The sequence below is a fragment of the Staurois parvus genome, unplaced genomic scaffold (assembly GCF_062004578.1).
Source record: "Staurois parvus isolate SC_StPar_1 unplaced genomic scaffold, SC_StPar_1.0 ptg000009l, whole genome shotgun sequence".
NCBI lineage: Eukaryota > Metazoa > Chordata > Amphibia > Anura > Ranidae > Staurois > Staurois parvus.
Window position 1 is genome coordinate 9,181,210 of NW_028317805.1, and position 25,680 is coordinate 9,206,889.

The window sequence follows — 25,680 nt, forward strand, 5'->3', positions numbered from 1 at the left end:
CATTCACAGAAGCCTTTGTATTTTGAAAAAGCGTTCACGTAATACAAAGGCTTCTGTGAATGGGCAGGAGGGAAGGGGAGGGGTGGGCATAACAGTTCCAGTGACTTTGCCCTTGAAAGTACTGAGATCTTCCCATTTTGGGGGAAGCTCCACTTTAGGTCCTGGAGATGACATGCATCTAATTGGACTTAAATTGGAGCTCCACCCAAAAGGGGAAGTTCTGCCTTAAGGCCTTGTTCCCTGCTCCCTGTTAAGGATTGGCACCTTTGGGTAGTGGGGGGACCCGAATTTGACAGGTACCTGCTCCCATTTCCACTGCGATCGCCTAGGCTATCGGAAACGATAGTCATCCCTCCCTCTTTAATCTTCTGGGACACGTGACAGGTCCAAGAAGACTACGGGAGCATTTACAAATGCGCATGAGCAGTGGGCACCCGGCTGTAAAGCCACAAGCTGTCACAGCCGGGTGCCCACACTGAAGATACTTGCGCCAGGGACAGAGAACGGCCAGTGAACCCAACTGCAGTAAGGACACCGCAGGATCAAGGGACAGGTAAGTGTCTGTTTTTTAAAAGTCAGCAGCTACAGTTTTTATAGCTGCTGACTTTTATTTGTTTTTTTTAATCTTAACTAGAGCTCAGCTTTAACTCATATTGTGCCTGTACTTCTGAACTTTGTACAAAACAAATATTGTCTAAATACAAAAGTCGTGTGTATTCTTCCTTGAATCTTGGTGTGCTTTGTGTATTTCTTCCAGATCTGTGCAGTAATTCGGTGTGAAACTTTTTCTCTGTAGGAGCTTCCTGTATTAAAGACCAGCCACTGCTGCTCTCTCTCCTTGTACAAGGTGATTGGTCTTGTCCCCACCCCTACCTGTAGTTTTCAGTACACAGCCTGTAGTGGGTGGGGCTTACTGGGCCCCTCCCACAACTCTGCTCTCTGCACACTGCAGCACAGTGATGATGTCACTGCTATACTTACAATGCATCTGAGTTTGTAAAGGCATTTAGTGCGCAAAAAGCAGATTGATAGCTATTGAGGAATACATGTACATTAAAAGGTTTGCACCCAGGCTTCAATTTCACACTTTTGTGGTGTGGTCATGAGTACAAAAATACATGCATTACTGCACAGCAAAGGTGTGAAACCAGCTCACTTTTCACTATAATCTGACCTAGGATCACGTCCTGTCATGGTAACCACTGCCAAACGAACAGGATGTGAGGTAAATGCTCTACGACTGCTACACGATCAGAACTGCAGTGATGTGCTTTAGGCCCCTTTCACACAGGCGGTCAGTTTTTTCATCAGTTCAGTCCCATTTTTTCCAAGTAAAGGCCCTTTTCTCCGTTGATTCCCACTGAGCAAGTGAATGATAGCTCTGTGTCTGCTCCGCTGCCGCAGAACAGACACAGAGCTACTCGCTCTCCTCAATGGGCGGTCGGATGAAAACGGACCGCCTGTCCATATTCATCCGACGGACAGAAGGGGAATTGGATCGTCATTTTTGGCGGATCGGATACGTGTCCGTTTACACCCTCCGCTCCATAGAGGAGAATGGAGATTCCGATCAGGTCCACCTGAAAAACGAGCAGGCGGACCCGATCAAAACATCCATGTGAAAGAGCCCAAAAAGGATCCATTTACATCTGATTTTGCCCATTTACATCAATTGTCGCCCATTTACATCAGTTTTTCATCCATTTTCATCTGTTTACATTCGTTTTCCATCCATTTTCGTCAGTTTACACCCGTTTTAGTCCATTTACATCCGGGTTTTTTTGTCCATTCTGGTTTAAGCCTGGGTTCACATACGTGTGGCTCCGTATATCGCATGTGATTCGCAAAGGAACCGCACTGCATTCCTGTGCAAATCACATGTGATTTGTGTGCTGTGTGATCGGAGCCATATATTCTGTATGGCTCTAATCGCACCACATCTGCACCAAAAACGTGCAGGACCCTTTTTTGGGTCCGCACTAGAATCGAATTCACATCTATGTGATCCGATTCTTCACATCGCACTGCATTTTGCGGACCACTTTCACACTTTTTTTTTTCACTTTTAACATACACACCTGCAGCGCTTCGCATGAATGGGGTACAATTCTGATGTGGTGCGGAATTTGCACTGAAAACACTGAGAATTCCGCACAGCATCAGTGTGAACCAGGGCTAAAGGAAGAAAAGGGTTTTCTTCAGTTAAAAAAAACGGATGTTAACGGATGTAAACAGATGTTCTTCTGTTTACATCCACTAGTCCATAGAAATACATGGGTGTTTGTTTTTCATCCGTAAACGGATAGATGAAAAACGGACATACGGAACACCTGTGTGAAAGGGGCCTTACTGTAACGCGCCTCAAAGGTGTGGAGGCTGGCTTTACACCTATGTGTCTGCGTTTTCCTGTATTTGTCAGTGCTTTAGGCAGGTACATTGTCTTGGGATGAAGTTGGGTTGTCTTTCGTTGGCCCCATAAAGCACATCTTTGCTATAATTCTGTATGGCACCTCAATGCACCTTAGGCTACTTTCACACTGCTCCGCTGCAAAAACACAGCAAAAACGCATAGGCGTTTTTACCGCGCTTTGAATGTTTTGAAAGGACAAGTGACTTAAAAACTGCACCAAAAACGCTTCTCAGAGACATTTTTGAGGCTCTTTTCAGGCATTTTCCATTGATTTTAATGGAAAGAGGTATTTTTGGGGTGTTTTCTTTAACTCCCCAAAGATGCTGCAAGCAGTAGTTTTTACACCGCACCGCAAGTGCAATGCCACAGTGTGAAAACATACATAGATATACATTCACATACATAGGGAAGCATTTTTCTTGAGTTTTTCATGCACTTTTTTAACGCAAAAACACTTAAAAAACTCCTCAGTGTGAAAGTAGCCTTACAAATGCCCTCCAACGCACATTGAAAGTATCTCTGTGTTGTGTAAAATAGTACATGTGCATTGTGGTGCATTAGCATTTATGGGCTGCCCTAACAGGAGGCTAACACAAGGCACATATGTGTGGGGCCCAGGGGCGGACTGACCATTTGGAAACTTGGGCACTGCCCGAGGGCCCGGGGTCAGTAGGGGCCCCATGAGATGCCCCTGGTACCTTTTTCATAGGGTTTTTTGAGTTTGGGCAAGGACACAGGGGGCCCATAATCCCCTATTGCCCGGGGACCCCATGAGTTGTCAGTCCGCCCCTGGTGGGGCCCTAAATTCAAAGTAGAATTTCAGGCTATATGCAACTAATCCCCCTCCTAACACTTATTCTGACAAATTTGTGTAAGAAAGATATATATATATATATATATATATATATATATATATATACTTAAAGTGATATTAAAGGCAATTAAAAAAATAAATAACAAACATGTTATACTTACCAGCAGTGCAGTGGTTTTGCACAGAGCAGACCCGGATCCTCCTCTTCTTGGGTCCTTGCCTGCACTCCTGGCCCTTTCCTCCTGCCGAGTGCCCCCAGAGCAAGCAGCTTGCTATGGGGGCACCCAAGCAGGCTCGCTCCCGAGCCACTGCTTTGTGTCCATTGTGTCCATTGCCGTGGCTTGGCCCACCCCCTCTTTCTCCTCATTGGCTCTCAGGCAGTGACTGACAGCAGTGGGAGACAATGGCTCCCACTGCTGTCATAGCCAATGAGGAGGGAGAGTCCCCAAGGAGCCAAGGTTCTTGTGCACATCGCTGGATCACGATGAAGCTCAGGTAAGTATTAGGGTGGCTGGGGAGCTGCACCCAGAAGGTTTTTTACCTTCATGCATAGAATACATGAAGGTTAAAACCTTGAGCCTTCACAGCCACTTTAACTATTTTGAGGCTGGTCTGGTCATGTGATCCACTTCCCCCACCTCCCCCTCCCTTTAAATTGTAAGCTCCTTGGCTAGGGGCCTCCTATGCCTACTGTATTAAACTGTATTGTAGTCATACGGTCTCCCTATTTTATTGAAAAGCGTTGTGCAAACAATTGGCACTATATACATTCTGTATAAAAATAATCTGCTCCTCTGTGTCAGCTAGGAGCCGCTGCAGGGGAGAGGAAGAAGTGCTGACAACAGATGGGCCATAGTAACCTAATGGGTGATGTCACCACTCCCAGGGACTCTCTCCTTTCCCTGCAGCTGATGCTGTTTGACACAGGGTAGATCACGTGACCAGATCGGTGTGGCCTGAAAATCAGTAAATATGCAAATCTTTCTTATACAGGTTAGTCGGAATAAGTGTTAGGAAGGGAGAGGGGACATTTTGAGGATTAGTTCGGTATATCCCAGAAATCCACACTTTTGTAATATTGTATTTTTGTTATGTTACGGGGATACTTTTCAATAGATATTGGTTAAAGTGATTCATACAGTATATCCCTCTACTGGTTTTTGTAATGGGACAACAGCTTGGAATAGTGGACCCAAAGTTAATATTTGAGTTCATGTCCACTTTAAGAAGATCTATCATTATATTGGGGGGGGGGTTTACTGTGCAGCAGGTCATCTCAGCTCTGAGCACTTTCCCCAAACAAGCAACGGCAAGAGGAAAGCAAAGGCTGACACAACCTCTCCCTCTGCATTCCTCTTGTCAATGCTTATCTGAGGAAAGTGCTCAGAAATGAGACAAACTGCCATGAAGCGTCCATCTCCTTCCTATCTGTTGTCGGAACGGCCAGAACAGGTGGAGGGAGGATGCAGATTGGACCTCATAGCTAAGGTTTGGAAGCACCTAGCAAAACGGGACAAAGTACTACATGTTCTTTGCTACATAGGGGACAGAACAGCAAAAACAAAACATAATGAAAGTTCTTCTTTATAGAACTCCAGTCAAAGGATAATTTTATACACTGCAATAAAGGAGCTGCAGAAATGTCAAAAGCAGTTTTCAGACACACAGGTGTTTGTTTTTTATCTAAATGCAGCCTATTGTTTTCAATGTGCTTGTACACACACATGCACTGCATATAGATCGATAAAAAAAATACAGAAGTCTGAGCTGCTGGTCAGTATTTCTGTGTGGATGCAGATACAGAGACAACACCTCTTGCGCTCTAGAACTCAAACCAGGGGAGGAGGAATGGAGGAACCTCAAAACAATTCCACCAGAACATGGAAGGTTGTGCAGTTCTACAACAAGGCTGGGGAAGCCTGACTGATACTGTAAAGTAAAGCTTTATGTCACAGTATTTCTGTGTACAGGTGAAACTCGAAAAATTAGAATATCGTGCAAAAGTTCATTTATTTCAGTAATGCAACTTAAAAGGTGAAACTAATATATGAGATAGACTCATTACTTGCAAAGCAAGATAGTTCAAGCCGTGATTTGTCATAATTGTGATGATTATGGCTTACAGCTCATGAAAACCCCAAATCCACAATCTCAGAAAATTAGAATATTACAATCAATCAATCAATAAAACAAGGATTGTACATAGAACAATATCGGACCTCTGAAAAGTATAAGCATGCATATGTACTCAGTACTTGGTTTGGGCCCCTTTTGCAGCAATTACTGCCTCAATGCGGCATGGCATGGAAGCTATCAGCCTGTGGCACTGCTGAGGTGTTAAGGAAGACCAGGATGCTTCAATAGCGGCCTTCAACTCTTCTGCATTGTTCAGTCTGATGTCTCTCATCTTTCTCTTGGCAATGCCCATAGATTCTCTATGGGGTTCAGGTCAGGCGAGTTTGCTGGCCAATCAAGCACAGTAATCCCAATGAACTAGGTTTTGGTGCTTTTGGCAGTGTGGGCAGGTGCCAAGTCCTGCTAGAAAATGAAGTCAGCATCCCCATAAAGCTCATATGCGGAAGGAAGCATGAAGTGCTCCAAAATCTCCTGGTAGACGGCTGCATTGACCCTGGACTTAATGAAGCACAGTGGACCAACATCAGCAGATGACATGGCTCCCCAAATCAGCACAGACTGTGGAAACTTCACACTGGACTTCAAGCATCTTGCAGTGTGTGCCTCTCCATTCTTCCTCCATACTCTGGGTCCTTGGTTTCCAAATGAGATGCAAAAGTTGCTCTCATCAGAAAAGAGGACTTTGGACCACTGAGCAACAGACCAGGTCTGTTTTTCTTTAGCCCAGGTAAGATGCTTCTGACGTTGTTTGTTGTTCAGGAGCAGCTTGACAAGAGGAATACGACATTTGAAGCCTCCAGGCTGCGGTCTTCCCTGCTGCTTGTGCACCTTTTTCTTCCACACTTTTCCCTTCCACATAACTTTCTATTAATGTGCTTTGATACAGCACTTTGGAAACATCCAATTTCTTTTGCAATTATCTTTTGAGGCTTTCCCTCCTTTATGGAGGGTGTCAATGATGGTTTTCTGCACAACTGTCAGGTCAGCAGTCTTTCCCATTATTGTGATTCCTACTGAACCAGCCTGAGAGACCATTTAAAGGCTCAGGAACCCTTTGCAGGTGTTATGGCTTAATTGGCTGATTAGAGTGGGACACTTTGAGCCTAGAATATTGCACATTTTCACAATATTCTAATTTTCTGAGATTGTGGATTTGGGGTTTTCATGAGTTGTAAGCCATAATCATCACAATTATGACAAATCACGGCTTGAACTATCTTGCTTTGCATGTAATGAGTCTATCTCATATATAAGTTTCACCTTTTAAGTTGCATTACTGAAATAAATGAACTTTTGCACCATATTCTAATTTTTTGAGTTTCACCTGTATACATGCACATGCCAAACTAAATAAAACTAGAAGAATTTTATGCTTATGTATGCATACTTGCAAGTGTGATATACAGCCCATCTACTTTTTTTTTCTGCCAGGAGTGTCTGAAGCTCATACATCAGTACAGTATGCAAGAGTCTTTAATACAATTATGCATCAGTTCTTTTTCCTGTTCTGTAGCAAATTTGCTGTTGCCCAACTAATAACACCCTGACAAATGTATGTGTCTCTTCCCTGTTTATTCACACTTGTCTGTTTTTCTGTGGTATTAAACATATGGATTTTACTGTATCAATATAAAGTAGAAATCCTGTTCTTCATAGTGCGACTGGTTCACCCCTATGCACTGAAGGTTAGTGTTTTTAAAAGGGACACTACAAGGGTCCATTTACACCTCACAATTATGACAAATCACGGCTTGAACTATCTTGCTTTGCATGTAATGAGTCTATCTCATATATTAGTTTCACCTTTTAAGTTGCATTACTGAAATAAATGAACTTTTGTACGATATTCAAATTTTTCGAGTTTCACCTGTATGTCCACATGTATGAATGGACCCATGCTGTCATTACATGACAGAGCTCAGTGTACCATTATAGGCGTGCAGGGATGCCATATTTTAGAAAACAGCAGCAGCCAATTTTTACAATCTATCAAAGCCAGAAAGAAGCTGAAAAGCTCAAGCTTTTTGTTTTTTGTAGAAAGAGTTGATGATTTTTTTTTTCTAATTACTATTTTGGCAAGCTGAGCTGCAATTACGTATATGCAACAGTGTTAATGGTGTTTTCTGATTAATTAATTATTATTTGCACAAGAAAAGCAAAAGCAATGACCTCCTAAGGAAATAGAAGCATTAGGAGTCATTTTCTATAGTGGACGGATCCTGGTGTACAGAGACAAGCTGGAAACCTCTAGAACTTCCCCGTCACCTTGCCAGCTTTACTAATGAGCGGAGAAGTGTGCAATGCTTCGACATATTTTATAATTACAAGAGCATTAAATGAAAATCTTTTATAGCATACCAATGACTCCCTCCATGATAATTATCTCTTCCTATTTAGAAGTAACACCTACACAAACCACATTCCTATCAACCAGCAGCAATCAGCTAGATCATGTATTAACCCTTGTTAGGGTATACCTAGTTGGTACACTCCATAGAATTCTACAGATGAGTAGGTCTGATGAGGCAAAAAAGTAGGGTCTTTAAAGGGACAGGCCAGTCAAGTAATTGCATAATACACTATACTGTGTACAAAAGTACTGGGACACCCCTCCAAATCATTGGATATAGATGTTCCAATCAACTCCATGGCCACAGGTGTATAAAATCAAGCACCTAGGCATGCAGACTGCTTCTACAAACATTTGTGAAAGAATGGGTCATTCTCAGGAGCTCAGTGAATTCAAGTGTGGTACCGTGATAGGTTGCCACCTGTGCAATAAGTCCATCCGTGACATTTTCTTGCTACTAAATATTCCACGGTCAACTGTTAGTGGTGTTATAACAAAGTGGAAGCAACTGGGAACAACAGTAACTCAGCCAGGAAGTGGTAGGCCACATAAAATGACAGAGCAGGGTCAGTCACCACCCGTTTGCAGAGTCAATACCTAAAGACCTCCAAACTTCATGTGGCCTTCAGATTAGCACAACAACAGTGTGTAGAGAGCTTCGTGGAATGGGTTTCCATGGCTGAGCAGCTGCATCCAAGCGCAATGCAAAGCGTTGGATGCAGTGGTGTAAAGCACGCTGCCACTGGACTCCAGAGCAGTGGAGATGTGTTCTCTGAAGTGACGAATCATGCTTCTATCTAGCAATCCAATGAACGTGCCTAGGTTTGGCGGTTGCCAGGAGAACGGTACTTGCCTGACTGCATTGTGCCAAGTGTAAAGTTTGGTGGAGGGGGGATTATGGTGTGGGGTTGTCTTTCAGGGGTTGGGTTTGGCCCCTTAGTTCCAGTGAAGGAAACTCTTAAGGCATCAGCATACCAAGACATTTTGCTCTCAACTTTGTGGGAACAGTTTGGGGATGGCCCTTTCCTGTTCATACATGACTGTGCACCAGTGCACAAAGTAGGATTCATAAAGACATGGATGAGCGAGTTTGAGGTGGAAGAACTTGACTGACCTGCACAGAGTCCTGACCTCAACCCAATAGGGCACCTTTGGGATGACTTAGAGCGGAGACTGCGAGCCAGGCCTTCTCGTCCTACATCAGTGCCTGACCTCACAAATGCCCTTCTGGAAGAATGGTTTAACATTCCCATAGACACACTCCTAAATCTTGTGGACAGCCTTCCCAGAAGAGTTGAAGCTGTTGTAGCTGCAAAGGGTGGGCCAACTCAATATTGAACCCTATGGACTAAGACTGGGATGCCATTAAAGCTCAAGTGCGTGTAAAGGTAGGTGTCCCAATAAATTTGGCAATATAGTGTATTTGATTAAAACACCCCGACCATAGTCCAGATTCATCTGGATTCATTTGATTCCTAGATTTGGTAGGATTTTGCCATTTCCTGCCTGTGCCTACCACTTCGGGATTTTCTAATATTCTTTGTTGTGTTTAAGTACAAATAAGTGCCCAATCTGTATATGACGAAGAATACATTATAAATCTGGGACCTATATGCCAGGCAGTCATAAACCCGAAATCCATTTCCATCTTTCTGTTCCATAAAATGGGTTTTGTTGAATAAAAACTTCACTTTCAGTCAAAATTTACTATTGCATATAAAATTACAGCACAAGCCATTTTATTATTTAATGTTATCAACAATTAACTTTTTATTTCTATCAGCAGCTGCTGTAATTTTCTAAAAATTCAATACAAAATGGCATCGTGAAGACGTTCCATACACTTGTCCCCAGAAATGTAATTTCCTGCACACCCGAATATTCACATATCCATCTGGAAAGGACATGGTAAAGCAAACAGCAATTTCTTCAGAAGAGAAAAAGATGTTAAATTCATGCAATGTACATTGATCACCAGAGGTGTTTCCTCCATGTTCCCTCAGTAAGTGTTAAGCTGGCTACAGGTGGATTGAATCTCGGCTGGTTCAGCAGGGACTGGCCAAGATTCAATCCATCTATGGGCAGGATGGTTGCAATGAAGTTGATTCTTCAATCGACTTCTGTACAACAAGCCTGTTGGATTTTTTTGCATGCGATTTTATCCGCCAGCAGTAATCATTGCCGGCACAATAGTGCTGCAGGAGGGATTCCACCATCAACACTGACTGTGTTGATGGGGGAATCATGGGATCAACCATGGGTAGCAGGAAAGAAAATCGCATCATCTATGGTTTGCCTTAGTACCTCGCAGAGGTAGGGTTTATGAAAGTCATTGTCTTCTTACACTTCAAAAGACCTTCTGTAGTGCAATTAGCTAAGTAAAAATTGTGTTAAATTCAACTTCTGTGTCTTATCGAAGAGTTCGAGTGGTAGTAAACTCTTCTTTAATAGTTTTACCTACAGGTAAACTTATAATAAAGCCTACCTGTAGGTAAAATTAATATCTCCTAAACGTAAACCGTTTAGAAGATATTAGCCCGTTTCAATATTCGGCGCATGTGCTCTGAAGGAACGGCCTACCCGTGCCATTCCTTCAGAACATTGTGCAGTGGCCTGGGACTCCCGCGTGCATGTGTGGGAGTGACGTCATCGCAGCTCGGCCAGTCTGCCAGCCAGAGCTCCTGAACCCGGAAGGAAGACCGGGTGAAGATGGAAGCCCAGGGGAACCGTAACAGTGCTCCTCTGGTGGGCTTCGTTTCAAGGTAAGTCCTTCATAACGTGTTCGTATGCAATGCATACTACGACATTATGCCTTTATCTTGCAGGGTTCTTTATTTTGTTTTCGATGTGGTTTACTACTGCTTTAAGCTGTCTGTGAATGGTGCCAAGTCAGCAGGTGACCATACAGTCCAGAGAGATTTGTTTTAAGGAGGTATGTCAATGCATAAAGTGGCATTTGAAACAGAACAAACTCTTAGTGGACATTGACATGACTGTGGCATTGTTGTAATGTAGATTGTGTTCTTAGTTTTCTAAACAATTTCGGCAGTGATCACAAAGCTTAATTTTATTAGAAGCTGTATTATGTCACAGACGAAGCAATAAAGTCCCTTTAAAGGAAACATGAGAAAAACATGGAGGCTAACATGCTTGGCTGTCATGCCATACTCTTTGCTTCATCGATTTGAGTCAATGACTATGAAAAGTATGTAGATAAAGACTCTGATTCTCATGATCTGAGTACATGTCCCTGGTCAATGGCTCTGAGCTGGGGGGTCCATCTAACAGCCAGGCAATTTGCATTTTGACAAAGAGGTCAGCAATGGCTTCCTCCATATTTCTCCTGTGACAGGTGTGATTTCAGATGAAGTGGACAAAATCAGACAAGAAGAGAGTTTTTTCTTTGCCTTGGGCTCTACACACCTTGTTCTTGGAATGTATTTATAGCTTAAAGACCTGTAAATCTCAGGCACACAGTTGTGGACAAAGGGCTCTACAGTATCAGATATCACTTTCACTTTGATATAGGTAGAAAATCCGTTTTGACACGTGCCATGCATTCACCATATCAGCCAGGAACAGCAAATGTTTTATAGCTGCAGAATTTACATTTCCATCTAAAAATCCATCCTATATATTTTTTTAGGACACCCACAACTCTAAGAAGCCAGGCAATATATATTTTAAACAGACAACTGATCGTAGTGTCAGTTATTTTCAATCAATGGACACAGCACACACAACAATACAACTCTATGGGGAGGAGGCTGGTGTGAGTCCACAGCAGTGAACATGACACTAACAATCTGGGCAGTTTAGGCATTACTAAGGAACAGTAGAATCGGAAAGTTATTATTATTATTTCAGGTACTTATATATCGCCATCAATTTACGAGCGCTTTACATATATATTGTACATTCATATCAGTTCCAAACCCTTAAGGGGCATACAATCTAAAGTCCCTAACTTACATTCATACATACACATACTAGGGCCGATTTAGACAGGAGCCAATTAACCTACCACCATGTCTTTGGAGTGTGGGAGGAAACGGAGTACCCAGAGGAAACCCTTGCAGGCACAGGGAGAACATGCAAACTCCAGGCAGGTGGTGCCCTGGTTGGAATTTGAACCAAAGACCCTAGTACTGCCAGGTGGAAATACTAACCATTTAGCCACTGTGTTGCCCACATTGTATTCTGACACAGGAGGGCTAAATATGCAAATGCAGGGTAGTTTTATATTAGGAAGGGCTAGTGTTAAAGCTACAGAGAGCAAGTGAAAAGTTTACAGGAGTGGCTCGCGTTATGGGTGTAGGGAGGTTCAGTGTTAGTGTTACCGGAAGAGTTAGTGTTAGGGCTATAGAGAGGGTCAGTGTTAAGGTTAATAGAAAAGTTAATGTTAGGGTTACAGAAAAGGTAAATATTAGGATTACCAGAAGAGTTAATGTTAGGTTTACTAAAAGGGTTAATGTTAAGGTTACAGGGAGGGCTATTGTGAGGGTTACAGAGAGAGTTAGTGGTGAGGATACAGAGAGGGTTAGTGTTAGGGTTACAAGGAGGGTTATTGTAAGGGTTATAGAGAGACTTAGTGTTGGGGTTACAGGGAGGGTTAGTGTTAGGGTTACAAGGAGGGTTAGTGGTAAGTTTACAGAGAGGGTTACTGTTTGGGGTTACAAAGGATAGTGCTGGGGATACAAAGAGGGCTACTGTTAGGGTTATAAAGTTAGTGTTAGGGTTACAGGAAGGGTTTGTGTTAAGGCCACAGGGAGGGTTATTATTTGGGGTTACAGAGAGGCTTAGTTTTGGGGTTACAGGGAGACTTAGCAGTAGGGTTAAATAAAAATGAAATGCTACTGTTACAGGGTGGGTTAGTGTTAGGGTTACAGACAGGATAAGTGTTAGGGTTGTAGGGAGGGTTAATGATGGGACTGGGATTACAGGAAGAGTTAGTGTTATTGTTAAGATTACAGATAGAGTTAGTGTTGAGTTTAAAAAAGGATTAGTGTTAGAAATGGAGTAACGGGAGAGTAGTGTTAGCAATACAGGAGTGTTAATGTTAGGTTTGGGGTTACAGAGTTAGTGTTAGGGGCTACAGGTAAAGTCAGTTTTAGGATTACAAAGAGGGTTATTGTTAGCATTAAAAAAAGAGGGTTAGTGCCAGAATTAGGGACCTTGTGTTGGTGTTAGTTTTTAAGGCAAGGCTAGTATTGAGGTTACATGCAGAATTGGACATATAGGGTTGGGATTACAGATAGAGTTAGTGTTAGGGTTACAGGGAGAGTTAAGGTTATAGAGGGTTAACGTTGGGGTTACATGAAGCATCAGGCCTATATGGTTATAGAGTTGGGGTTACAGGGACGGTTAGTGTTGGAGTTACATGAAGAGTTGGGGTTATAGGGTTGGGGTTACAGGGAGGGTTAGTGTTGGGGTTTGATGAAGAGTCAGACTATTATGGTTATGTGGTTGGGGTTACAGGGAGGGTTAGTGTTGGGGATTGATGAAGAGTCAGACTATTATGGTTATGTAGTTGGGGTTACAGGGAGGGTTAGTGTTGGGGTTACATGAAGAGTCAGGCTTATTTGGTTATAGGGTTGGGGTTACAGAGAGAGTTAATGTTAGTTGGAGAGTTAGGGCAACAGAAATGGTTAGTGATATGACTGGGGTTACAGAGTCAGTGTTGAGGTTACAAGGAAACTTAGTGTTAGGCCTAAAGAGACAGTTAGTGTTAAGCTTATAGAGAGGGTTCTACCAGAAACCTAAAACTGGTGTTAGGGTTACGGGGAGATTCAGTATTAAAAATACAGAGTTAGTGTTAAGTTTAGGGATTCAGTGGGGTTAGTGTTAAGGATTACAGAAAGGGTTACATTACAGTGACTGACAACAGTGGTAAAAGCAGAGAACAGTTAAAGTAACATGAGGCTGCAAAGATTCACCCCCTCTTCCTGTCCAGATGGTGGATGTCAGACAGAGTAGGAAGGGCAAATCTCAACAGGGACATTTTAGACCTTTCCCCACTTTATCAAAAACTGAAACAAAATAGTTTGCCTTTGGTTGGGCTATTGATACTCCATTAAAGGGTGGGGACCACTCTGTCATACTCTATGAGACTCACATTGTAATTAAAGTGGAAACGCCTTTAAACCTTAAAACTCCAAAGACATGCTGGTAGGTTAATTGGGTCATGTCTAAATTGGCCCTAGTAGGTGTTAGGGACCTTAGATTGTACGCCCTTGAGGGTTAGGGACTGATGCGAATGTACAATATATATGTAAAGCTCTGGGTAAATTGATGGCGCTATACAAGGACCTGAAATAAATAAATAACCTCATCCTACTAAAACCACAAGGTATAGAGCTCCAGAAACTTGTGTGGTGAAAAGACCAATAAAGAAGTGCAGAATTCAGTGACCCAAAACCACCATCATATTTCAGATATTATCATTTTACACCACTTACAGCAATGGGAGATGGTCACTGACTGGTAGCTGTGGTTTACTATGCTCTGCTTTATTGAATGCCCCCAAATGAAAAATAAATCTTACATGGCAGAATGTTCGGGTATCTGTTCTTTTCTTTGTTCTCGTCTCTGTTCGCCACTTCGAAAGATCCTTGAGGATTTCCCATCTGCAACGACTGTGGAAAATAAAACAAATGAGTCTCACTATCTATACAACGATGAGAGTGCAGGAAAGCATGAAATTAGATTATGCAGGGTCCGCTCTATCACAGTCACAGCACTTCTTAATGGGAGTCAAGGAAGGCACCGCACAATGCAGACAGGTTAACAAGGAGCAGCTGCTGTTAATACTACCGGCACCTGATAATAAGTCCAACTCCAGCAGCAGGACGATGGTGCTCACGGCTGGTTGCAATTTAAGTGATGCCTAGTGCGTATTGTTTGCAAGGTGCCCAACTTGAGGAACAATTGTCACCTCCTTTCTCAAAACCTGGCCATACATTACACAATTTATTTACAACTTTCTGTAACATTTCTGTACAATCTCCTTTAGATTTACCTTCTACTATGTAGTGCAAAGGTCTGCCTAATTGGATACAAATTGAATGTGGTCTTTAGGTTTAACCTCATATTATATGGTTTTTGGTAAATCTACAAGAAAATTGTATACTGTATGGCCAGCCTAAAGCCAGCCAAAGATGATGCAATTATCTTTCCTGCAACCATGGGTTTTCTCTACTCTTAAAAGTAAGGGGAAGAAGGAACGCAACGTGGCAAAATTAAAGGGTAACTCCACTTCTGTTGAAAAGCAAATAAAAATGATAATATAGCATATACAATTGGTGCACAAGTCATATTGTAATTTAATGTTATTAACCCCTTTACGCCGGCGCCTCCCGGCCCTTTAAGAGTTTCAGAAGCCAGGAGGCGGGTGGGGTTTTAGGGTCATGTGACCGCCGTGATTTGCTGTCACATGATCGGAAAAGGTCCCGATCGCAAGGGGAGATCGGGACCTTTCCGTGAGTCACAGACCTATGTGCTGGGAGCGCGCAGGACACGCGCTCTCAGTACATATGTATTTTTTAATGGCACACAAATATGCGGCCGCTCGGCATCAAGGCCCAGACACCGAGAGACCGCATATTTGAGTGCGCTCGCCATCTAGGGGTTAAAAATGACTTTTGCTTTCCAATCAGTAGTCAGTAGCCGCTGTAATTTTCTGTAAAATTAAATGCAATATGACAACCTTGAGGTCTTCTGTACACCACTTATGGGCGGAATTCCCCCAGATATGTCGTCTCCTGCTTGTGTGATTGGTAAAATGATTTACTCAGAAGTCTGCACTAGTAAAACAAGGCAAATGTTAAGCATCCTCTGCAATAAGAATCAGTTTTGGTGAGATACTACCTAAGGGTTAAAGACTTCTAGAGGGATGCAGACATTGCAACTTTCCTCATTAGAACACTGAGAGTGCCCCAGGTGATTATAATGAACCGCTCCCTCCCATTCGGTGAAAAAGACATGGTGAAACAAACAGTCCTCAAAGCAGAAAAAGTTAGGAATCCTCAACAAAGTTTGTTATAATTTCTGCAATGTTTGTTATAATTTCTGTACTGTATAATGATCACTCAAAGGCAAATCGATTTTTTCCCACTTTTTTTACACTCTAAAGAGAATCTGTCACCAGACCATTCATTTTAACAACAATTTTCCCATAAGATTATATCTGTATTTAACATACCGTATTTTAGGGACGTTAATTTACTTGTAAAAGTTTCTAATTTGTAGGCATCCAAAATCCCTGAGACTATTGCTGAGTGCTATCATCTTTGATGTGATATCAACAGTCCCAGCAGGCTCAGAACTACCACTCCAGTGACACTGTTTAATAATCCCCCCTCACTCCTTCCCTGGTAGCTACATAAAAATGTATGTAAGGATGTAGGGGGGAGAGACAGAATAGCTGGGCCAGCACAGAGAGTAATTCAACACTCTCAGATAAGAAGGGAGCTATGGCATGCAAAGAGGAAGATGTCTTTGTTAGGGAACTGATTACTCAATTTTTCATGTGATGATTGTCAAGCAGCTGAGGCAGCATTTTCACTGGAAGTAACAGACTACTTAAGTTCAAGGAACTGTATAGTTTGTGCAGACTGTGTAGCTCTGCAAGGGTCCTCTTGGATTTAGGGGCCTATATATACTATATTACCAAAAGTATTGGCCCCCCCTCCAAATCAATGGATTCTGGTGGTCTAATCACCTCCATGGCCACAGCTGTATAAAATCAAGTACCTAGGCATGCAGACTGCTTCTACAAACATTTGTGAAAGAATGGGTCGCTCTCAGGAGCTCAGTGAATTCAAGCGTGGTACTGTGATAGGTTGCCACCTGTGCAATCCGTGAATTTCCTTGCTACTAAATATTCCACAGTCAAACGTTAGTCTTATTATAATAGATAAGTAGAAGCAACTGGGAGCAACAGCAACTCAGCCACCAAGTGGTAGGCCACTTAAAATGACAGAGCGGGGTCAGCGCATGCTGAAGCACACAGTGCACAGAAGTCGCCAACTGTCTGCAGAGTCAATAGCTAAAGACCTCCAAACTTTGGGTGGCCTTCAGATTAGCACAACAACAGTGCATTGAGAGCTTCATGGAATGGGTTTCCATGGCTGAGCAGCTGCATCCAAACCTTACATCACCAAGTGCAATGCAAAGCGTTGGATGCAGTGGTGTAAAGCACACTGCCACTGGACTCTAGAGCAGTGGAGACGTGTTCTCTGGAGTGATGAATCAAGCTTCTCTGTCTGACAATCAGATGGACATGTCTGGTATGGCGGTTGCCAGGAGAACTGTACTTGCCTGACTGCATTGTGCCAAGTGTAAAGTTTGGTGGGATTATGGTGTGGGGTTGTTTTTCAGGGGTTTGGCCTAGCCCCTTAATTCCAGTGAAGGGAACTCTAAAGGCATCAGCATACCAAGACAATTTCATGCACCCAACTTTGTGGGACAGTTTGGGGATGGCCCCTTCCTGTTTATACATGACTGTGCACTAGTGCACAAAGCCAGATCCGTAAAGACATGGATGTTTGAGTTTGGGGTGGAGGAACTTGACTGGCCTGACCTCAACCCCACAGAACACCTTTGGGATGAATTAGAGCGGAGACTGCGAGCCAGGCCTTCTCATCTGACATCAGTGCCTGACCTCACAAATGCGCTTCTGGAAGAATGGTCAAACATTCCCATAGGCACCCTCCTAAACCTTGTGGACAGCCTTCCCAGTAGAGTTGAAGCTGTTATAGCTGCGAAAGGTGGGCCAACTCAATATTGAACCCTACGGACTAAGACTGGGATGCCATGAAAGTTCATGTGCGTGTAAAGGCGGTGTCCCAATACTTTTGGCAATATAGTGTATACTAGTTTGGGTTGGGAAGGTTCTGGGGCCCACTCCTGCTGGCATGTTGGCCTGAAAATTGCTGACTTCCAGATGGGAAGTTGGAGGCATTTTCATATGTGTGGTCTTGGTTGATTATGTCAAAGTGATAACAGGCAGTGAAAACCTCCTTCTCTTTTTGCCTGACCAGAATGCTGCTGCCATTTCCTCCTGACAGTAAAAGGCTGTCTGCCACCTGACCCCCAGTTGCATATAATGAATCATGAGAGTTCAGGGTATCAGAAGGACTACTCTACATATGCATCTCTATACATAGTAATATGTGTTTGTACATAAGCAGTATTTGAATGCAGGATCCAATAACTGTCATTGCACAGGTCCTTTGGTGACTCTGTTCACAGCTATGTCTGTGCAAATTCCCTCCCACGTATGTGCACTTCCAACCATGGAATCAGCAATGGTCATCTGTGCACTGAACATCGCAAGGGATCTACATCATGCTGTGTTAAAAGGAAACCAGTACTGGGAGAAGTAATCTCTTCCTCTTAAGCTAGGCTCACATCTATGCAGGTTGCCGTTGATGCGTTTTTCTGGTGCGTTTTGTGGGGTTTTTTTTGGATAAAAGGAATGTATGGCAGTTCTGTTCATGTAGTGAACCTCATGCACTTGTTTAAGTCAATTGAGGTCAGGAAGATATCTCGCCGTCTTTTGTTCTTATAGAGCTATCTGCCTGTTTATGGCTAGTCATACATCTAAACAGGTTCAGCCTAATAAACAATCTTATTATTGTGTTAATGTTTTCTGAACCTTCCTTTCATGCATATTTTCCAGTTGTGAAATATTTGCATGTGCCAGCTTTGCCTCCTGGTTGTGCCATGTTCATCTTTTATCATGCGATATTAGGTGACAGGTTCTCTTTATTGAGACATCCAAGGTCTAAAAGACCCTGCATGTCTCCCCTGTACTACACTGAATATAAATCAGTGCACATCGCACCGCATTACATTTAGTGAATCTATCAATGGGGACCCGGAAGTGACATTATAACGTTACTTCCGGGTCAGGACAAGAAGGGGAGGGGGTGGACGTGTCCGCTCTCCTCCCTGCACTCTAGCTGATGGAGGTGAACCGGGCCCACAGATTGGCAATTGGAGCCTGGGAGATAGTGGGCGGGGGAGGTTCACACGAGGGGGCGGAGAGGCTGGCACTGTGTGGAAGCAATCAGTTGCAGCATTGCCGCCGATTGCTTCCACCTGACAGATGAGCCCTTCTGCTGGCCTGCAGCAAGGCTGAAGGTAGAATAAAACTACCTGCCCGGCGCCAGGAACTACATGTTCTGGACATCAGGTGATAGGAATTCAACATCCCTGATAGATGCTGCCATTGTTATTCTAGAAATACTAGTTCCCTGGCTGTCGTATTGATTTGGTGGCTTCAGAGCTGACTAGGCCTTCACTTTGACTTTCCTGATCAGCACACTTGTTGCAGGTCACTAACGCAGTAAGTGCCAGTGCACATATATGCAGGATAGAATCGCATCCAATCTGCATGACATGTTAAATAGCATTGCTTCCTATGGTGCCTGTTCACATACAGTATGTCCGGTGCACTGGCGATGCGAATTCAGTGTGGTTTGAAAAAGAGTCATGTACGATTTCTGAGCAGTGCGTTCAGGCTCAGGTGCAGATTACAGGCCATTGACTTCTATGGGAACCGTTTCTAAACTGCACATGTGTGAACAGGATAAAATCCTGTCCTAATCCTGACCTGAACCTGATATAAACCTGACATGAACCGTTGACCAACTACTTTGTCAATTAGCTGAGCTTCAATCTACAATGCACATATGTGAATCAGCTCTAAGTATTGCAGCCAGGGACCTAGCATTTTAGAAGGAGATCGGTAATGGCAGAATCCTGGTTCTTTCTGTTAAAATTTTGCCTTTGTAAATACCAGTTGCCTGGCTGTCTCTGGCTTTAGCACTTTCTGACCCAGAATTTGCATACAAAGAGAAAGTCAGAGCTCCTGAACTCCATACTTGTCAATTCCTCAGAAAGTATTAAAACCTGTCCTGCTGCAGGCAGGGCGCGTACCACCAGAAAGTATTAAAACCATTTGCATTTTCAGAAGGAAAGGCCAGCAATGGCAGACACCAAATTCCCTCAGCACAAGCTTTCTTCAATTGTTGATGTGGACAAGCAGCCTGTTGCTTGGAGGTGATCTCATTTTTATAACCATACTCAGCAGGATGATGCATTATATATAAAGCCAAACCATTTTTTTTACGTTTTGGTTACAGTAGGGAAGGGTTAGCAACCCTGTCAGGTTTTTTATTGCCCATAACATAGAAAAACAGGAGGAGCACCAGGCCAAATGGCCAAATAGTCCAAAATGCTTTACTGATTATTAGTAAGATCACCTAAAACATTCTAATGCATTTCGTGGCCCCAAGGAACAGGAAGTGAAAGAAACTCTCCCCTGGGGGAAGTAGAGTGCAAAATCAAACCTGGCAGGAGTTTTAACCCTTTCCTACTCTATCAAAAAACAAAGAAAAACGTTTTTGCTTTAGATACACTTTAAAACACAGTCCCTTATACACTATATATTGTTTTGTTTGTTTTATAAAGCTCCATGAATTAATACAGACTTACATTGTACTCCTCCCGGAAAAGCTTCCCATCGTCGGCGGATCTTATCCTGACCTCTTCCTCCAACTTATCCACTGGGATAGGGAAGTACGTCTTGCTAACAGTGGGGGAATTGCTGATTAACAACACCCTCTGCTGCTCTGTAAAGAAAAAAAATCATGGAAAAACCATTACAAAAATATTCTTTTTATTATCATCCTTAATGGACCAGAGCTACTCTCACAATTCCACTCTGGGCCAATATCTGCCTATTACATGGTGATTACTGATCAGGGGCGGACTGACCATTTGGAAACTCAGGCACTGCCCGAGGGCCCGGGGTCAGTAGGGGGCCCCATGAGATGCTCCTGGTACCTTTCATAGGCTTTTTTTGGGTGTGGTTTGAGTGTGGACGAGGACACAGGGGGCCCCATGATCCTCTATTGCCCGGGGCCCCATGAGTTGTCAGTCCGCCCCTGTTACTGATTATAGCAAAGTGATATTTTACTGATTTGTTTTTGTAGGGACAAACAATATTTGCTTTTGGTGGTATGGTCTTACAATGATTATATTTAAATAATCATTAACCAGAAATAAAGCTTTGTCCTGTCTGCATCAGTGGTCATTATAAAACAAGTTTTACTACAAATATAAAATACAAATGTAATTCTGTGACTTGTCCCATTTATCACGACAATAAACTTATGTTTTTGGTATAAAGCACAATAATACGTTTTTACAAATGCAACAAAGTTAGTTTTGTAGCCAGGTGCTGGTTATATCATCATGCCATTAAAGGACACTTACAGATTGGACTACAATTTCCCCCTAGTGCCCAGTACTGGGTCTGCCACATCACCTCCTGTTAGCAGAGTGGATACAGCGCTTGTACAGGATAGGATCCTGGGATCTGTAGTCCTACAACCAGTACATGCAGCATTCCTGAGTGCTGATTGGACTACAATTTCCCCCTAGTGCCCAGTACTGGGTCTGCCACATCACCTCCTGTTAGCAGAGTGGATACAGCGCTTGTACAGGATAGGATCCTGGGATCTGTAGTCCTACAACCAGTACATGCAGCATTCCTGAGTGCTGATTGGACTACAATTTCCCCCTAGTGCCCAGTACTGGGACTGCCACATCACCTCCTGTTAGCAGAGTGGATACAGCTCTTGTACAGGACAGGATCCTGGGATCTGTAGTCCTACAACCAGTACATACAGCGTTCCTGAGTGCTGATTGGACTACAACTACCAGAGAGAGCTGAATACAGAGGGATGCTGGGAAAGCTTTTATATTCTACAGCAAGGGACCGGCTCGCTCTCTTGGTGTTGGATTCAGAGCTGAACACAGGGGGACTGCCGTTCTCTTCCAGAGACAGATTGCTGGCTACTACTGCGGGACTCTGTGTCACGGCTGTGCATTCGCCACACCAGGATCTGCTTTTTGCATCAGGACTGTCACTATCCAGTCTTCAGCCAGTCATGTCTGCTAGCTGAGCTGAAAGGCTGTCCGGCGGTAATTCTTCTCTGTGAACAGCCAGGAAACCTGTTCAAGAACACTGTTCCTAGGAGGCCATGCTACCCATGGGACTGGTGAGCGGGTGGATGTCCAACCTCCTTCTGTCAGCACTCTAGAGACACTGCATGCAGACACCTTTACACCTCAGTACCAAGACATGCAGCATATACATCCGTGACATGCAACATATACCGCACTCACCAGATATATTGGACTCCTTAGAAATAAGAGGCAAATATGCCTTGTGGATATTAGATATCCTCCATACTAGGGATTTTCACTGCTCAGAAGAAACTCCAACAAAGGGATCTCCCACACAAATCATGTTAGATGTGGTCGCTGAATTAGTTTTTTCTTTTCAGAAATATTGAGGTTGATTTACTAAAACTGGAGAGTGCAAAATCTGGAGAGCTGCCATGTGCCATGCCATGCTGCCATGAGATGCAATCCATGACATTGTGTTCACACAATGTCATGGATTGTGTGAACACACTGAAATTTCTGTATACAGCACCGTTTTGTTGAGTTTGGAGCATGTTGGATTTGAATATTTTTTTTTGGATTGGGACTTTATTCTTGGCACATTTGGACATTTTTTATAATTTTTATTATTAATATTTTAATATAATATTTATTTATACTGTTTTCATTAATTTCATGCGCTGTGTTTTTCATATCACATACATATATATATATATATATATATATATATATATATATACACACACACACACACACTTTTCTTTTTTGCTATTTTTATTAATTTTATCTTTTTACTATTACAAGCAGGGGCATCAGACCAAAATCCTTTAATGGTTCACGCACAAATACAGTCATTGTGCATAACTGGAAACAATTGATTACTGACGTGATACTTTTTTTATTTGCACTAACATACAATTTTGAGGACAAGCTTTCGGGTTATGTCCCCTTTTTCGAAAGCTTGTCCTCAAAATTGTATGTTAGTGCAAATAAAAAAAGTATCACGTCAGTACTCAATTGTTTCTGTCGCAACTGCACTAATACAGCTACAATCACCTCATGTATAAGTGAAAGAAACCCTGTCATATCTTGACTATTCCGGATTCATTTAATTATAAATCTGTCTAGTAAAGTCAGTTGAATTCACTTAAACTGACACTAAACTCTGATTATAAAAAAATATATTCTATTTAAAGTGGTTGTAAACCCTCACATATACCCAGTGAAGTGACTGGCCTCAGGTGATATACAGAGATGAAACAAATCCTCTTACATACGTTGTACCTGTCTATCTGCCCTCTCCTCCCTACATCCATTGAAAGTCCAGAATTCATAACACTTGTCTGAGGGTTCAGAAAAAAAAGGTTGGAGAGCTGAAGCTACATTCTGCAGAGCTCAGTGAGGAGAGATCTGAGAGCTGATTGGAGGGAAGGGGCACACCCCCCCACACAATGCTTTCAGGAACAGAGCTGAGGCTGTCAATCTACTGGAGATCCCTCCTCTGTCACCATTTTTCTCTTGGTGTCAGGAAAACGTGTCAGAAATGGTTCTTGCTGATAGCAGAGGAATGAAGCGGCAGAAGAATGACACTTAGTGCTCTGAATTGAGACAAGTACACACTACAAATGGATATGCTTTGTTCAAATTCCATGTCTGGGGTTTACAACCACTTTAAGTTCTCTTAATGTAAAAAAAAAAATCCTCTCTTTTGCTCTCCAAATTTCACAGATTTTTTTTTTTTTTTTGCTGCTGTGATCTGTTAGAGGGTGGCTATATTTGTTCTCCATGGCCCCACTGTATGTAGGAACATAGTCACCTTCTCTTGCTCGATCCCGAGATGGACTATGTACTACGGGATTTGCACATTGTCTCACCAGTGAGCTTGCTGAATGATTGTGTTCCCTTCACTGCTTTAAAAAAGTCCCAGTGCCTCTTGGATGCGTTCCTTTGGAATTTGAAACTTTTAAACTAAACCCTCCTACGCTCTACAGTCAAGGAAGCTGCCACCTTAGCCTCCGTTTGATCTGCAATTGCCATGTGATCATTTATAACACCAGCCATCTGATATCTTGACAGTTTGCTTGGGAGCACAAGCAACTGTGACAGTTATTGTTCTCTGCATGTCTTGAATGTAACAGTTTTAAGAAACAATCAAATTGAGATTTGTTCTTCTCTAACATTCTAATGACATGTTTTTACCCCCCCCCCCCCAATATTAATTTGTCAAAAACTGACTGTTATATTTCATTAGAACTCAGCAAACAGCTGTATTCTATATTATTCCATTTCAGATCCTCTTCTCACTGGCTCCCCAGAGGTGAGACGATGTATGCTTGGAAAGAGGAGTTAGGATTTGGACATGTGCTCTGACCTTCAGATGTGTCGGTGTGCATTTGTGAGCACATTCACAACGCATGTCAACTAAAAAATAATGGTTCTTTATGAATACAGTTCACACCAGTGAGTTGCTTTGTATTTCATTTGCTCAGTGCTGGCAAAAAAAAATACAGCATGCTTTTACAGCGCAGTGAAACACAGTGCGTACAAATGCATATGAATATGCACAAACGCAGTGCACTGCAAGGCAAATAAAAAAATGCAACACATGTAAAATGCATGCCAACACATTGCAATGCATAAACAAAAAAACGCAATGTGCACCTGCTAACACACGTTGTGGTGTGAATGAACCCTTAGAGAACTGAAATGAGGACATTTTCATATTAGGCATGCAGTGAGACTATGACCTTGGTCAGTGGCGTCCCTAGGGGGGTGCGGGCCGTACCAGGTGACAGCATCACAGGAGGTGCAGGATGCCGGCACAGTGACAGCTGCCCCCACCCCGGTGTAGCGTTAAAAGAAAGGAGCGATGCTGGTGTAGCGGTAAAATGAATATCCCTTCAAGATATGTATCCCCTGAAGCAACTGCGCATGTGCCGGTTTCAGGCCAAAGAAGCTGATCGCCGGCTCTGTGCTAAAGTTGGAGATTGGCTTCTTCGGCCTGAAACCGGCACATGTGCAGTTGCTTCAGGGGATACATATCTTCAAGGGATACTCATTTTACCGCTACACCGGCACCGCTCCTTCCTGTCTGGAGGGATGACACCACATGTTTCCACACCGGGTGACACCAAACCCTAGGGACGCCTCTGAACTTGGTACATCTGTCCTTGTATGGGCACAGCAAATGTCTTCTACAAAGTGTGATTTCACTCTTGTCTGTTAGTATATAAACATCAGCCCTTGGCGCCAGTGCCTCCTGGCTCTTTAAGGGGTTTTAGATGCTTGGAGGTGGTGCAGGGTTTCTGATCATGTGACCACCGTGATAGGCTGTTATAGCAGTCACATGATCGGAAAGCACCTGATCACAAGTAGAGATTGGGAGCTTTCCGTTAGCCGCTGGTAACTGTCCCGGGAGTGCGCGCTCTGCACAGTTCTGTTCAAATTTGCGTAGGTATATATGCGGCCTCTTGGTGTTAAGACTGAACTGAAGGCAGGCTTATCAGGATGTTCTCTGAGCAATTCTAAAGGTAAAGCTATGCCCAGCCATTAAATTCTTATATACAGGAGAACCTCGGTTTACGAATTTAATTTGTTCTGCGGAACTTTTCATATTGTGAAACGCGGTTTCCCATAGGAATGGATTGAAAACCAATTAATCCGTTCCAGAGGTCAGAAAAAAGTCTTATCTGTTCAAAACTCTTTATAAAGGCATAGCACTGTACAGGGACATGATTAAAAAACAATTTGTAAATGCATTGAAAACCAATTAATCCATTCGTATTGCAAAATAAATTCATAAACCGAGCCATTATTTTCAACGGATTTTCATTTGTAAACCAAAAATTACATTAACCGAGGTGTTTGTAAACCGAGGTACACCTATAATATTGAACATGGTAATATATTTATTTCCATATATATTAAAGCTGAACTCCAAGCACAAAAAATGTTAATTTGACTATATTCCTCAAAAACCACAAATGATAT

At 42.8% G+C, this 25,680-nt stretch overlaps 1 protein-coding gene across 1 annotated transcript in view; it reads right to left on the reverse strand.

Moving 5' to 3' along the window:
• Positions 1 to 25,680, reverse strand: part of PTPRE (protein tyrosine phosphatase receptor type E) — a 301,972-nt gene that overhangs the window by 73,253 nt on the left and 203,039 nt on the right. Inside the window, exons 5-6 of the mRNA XM_089669546.1 lie at positions 20,212 to 20,348; positions 14,255 to 14,345 (exon numbers count right to left, since the gene is read on the reverse strand). Coding sequence (XP_089525672.1) covers positions 14,255 to 14,345; positions 20,212 to 20,348 — 228 coding nt within the window. The remainder of the gene's footprint in view (positions 1 to 14,254; positions 14,346 to 20,211; positions 20,349 to 25,680) is intronic.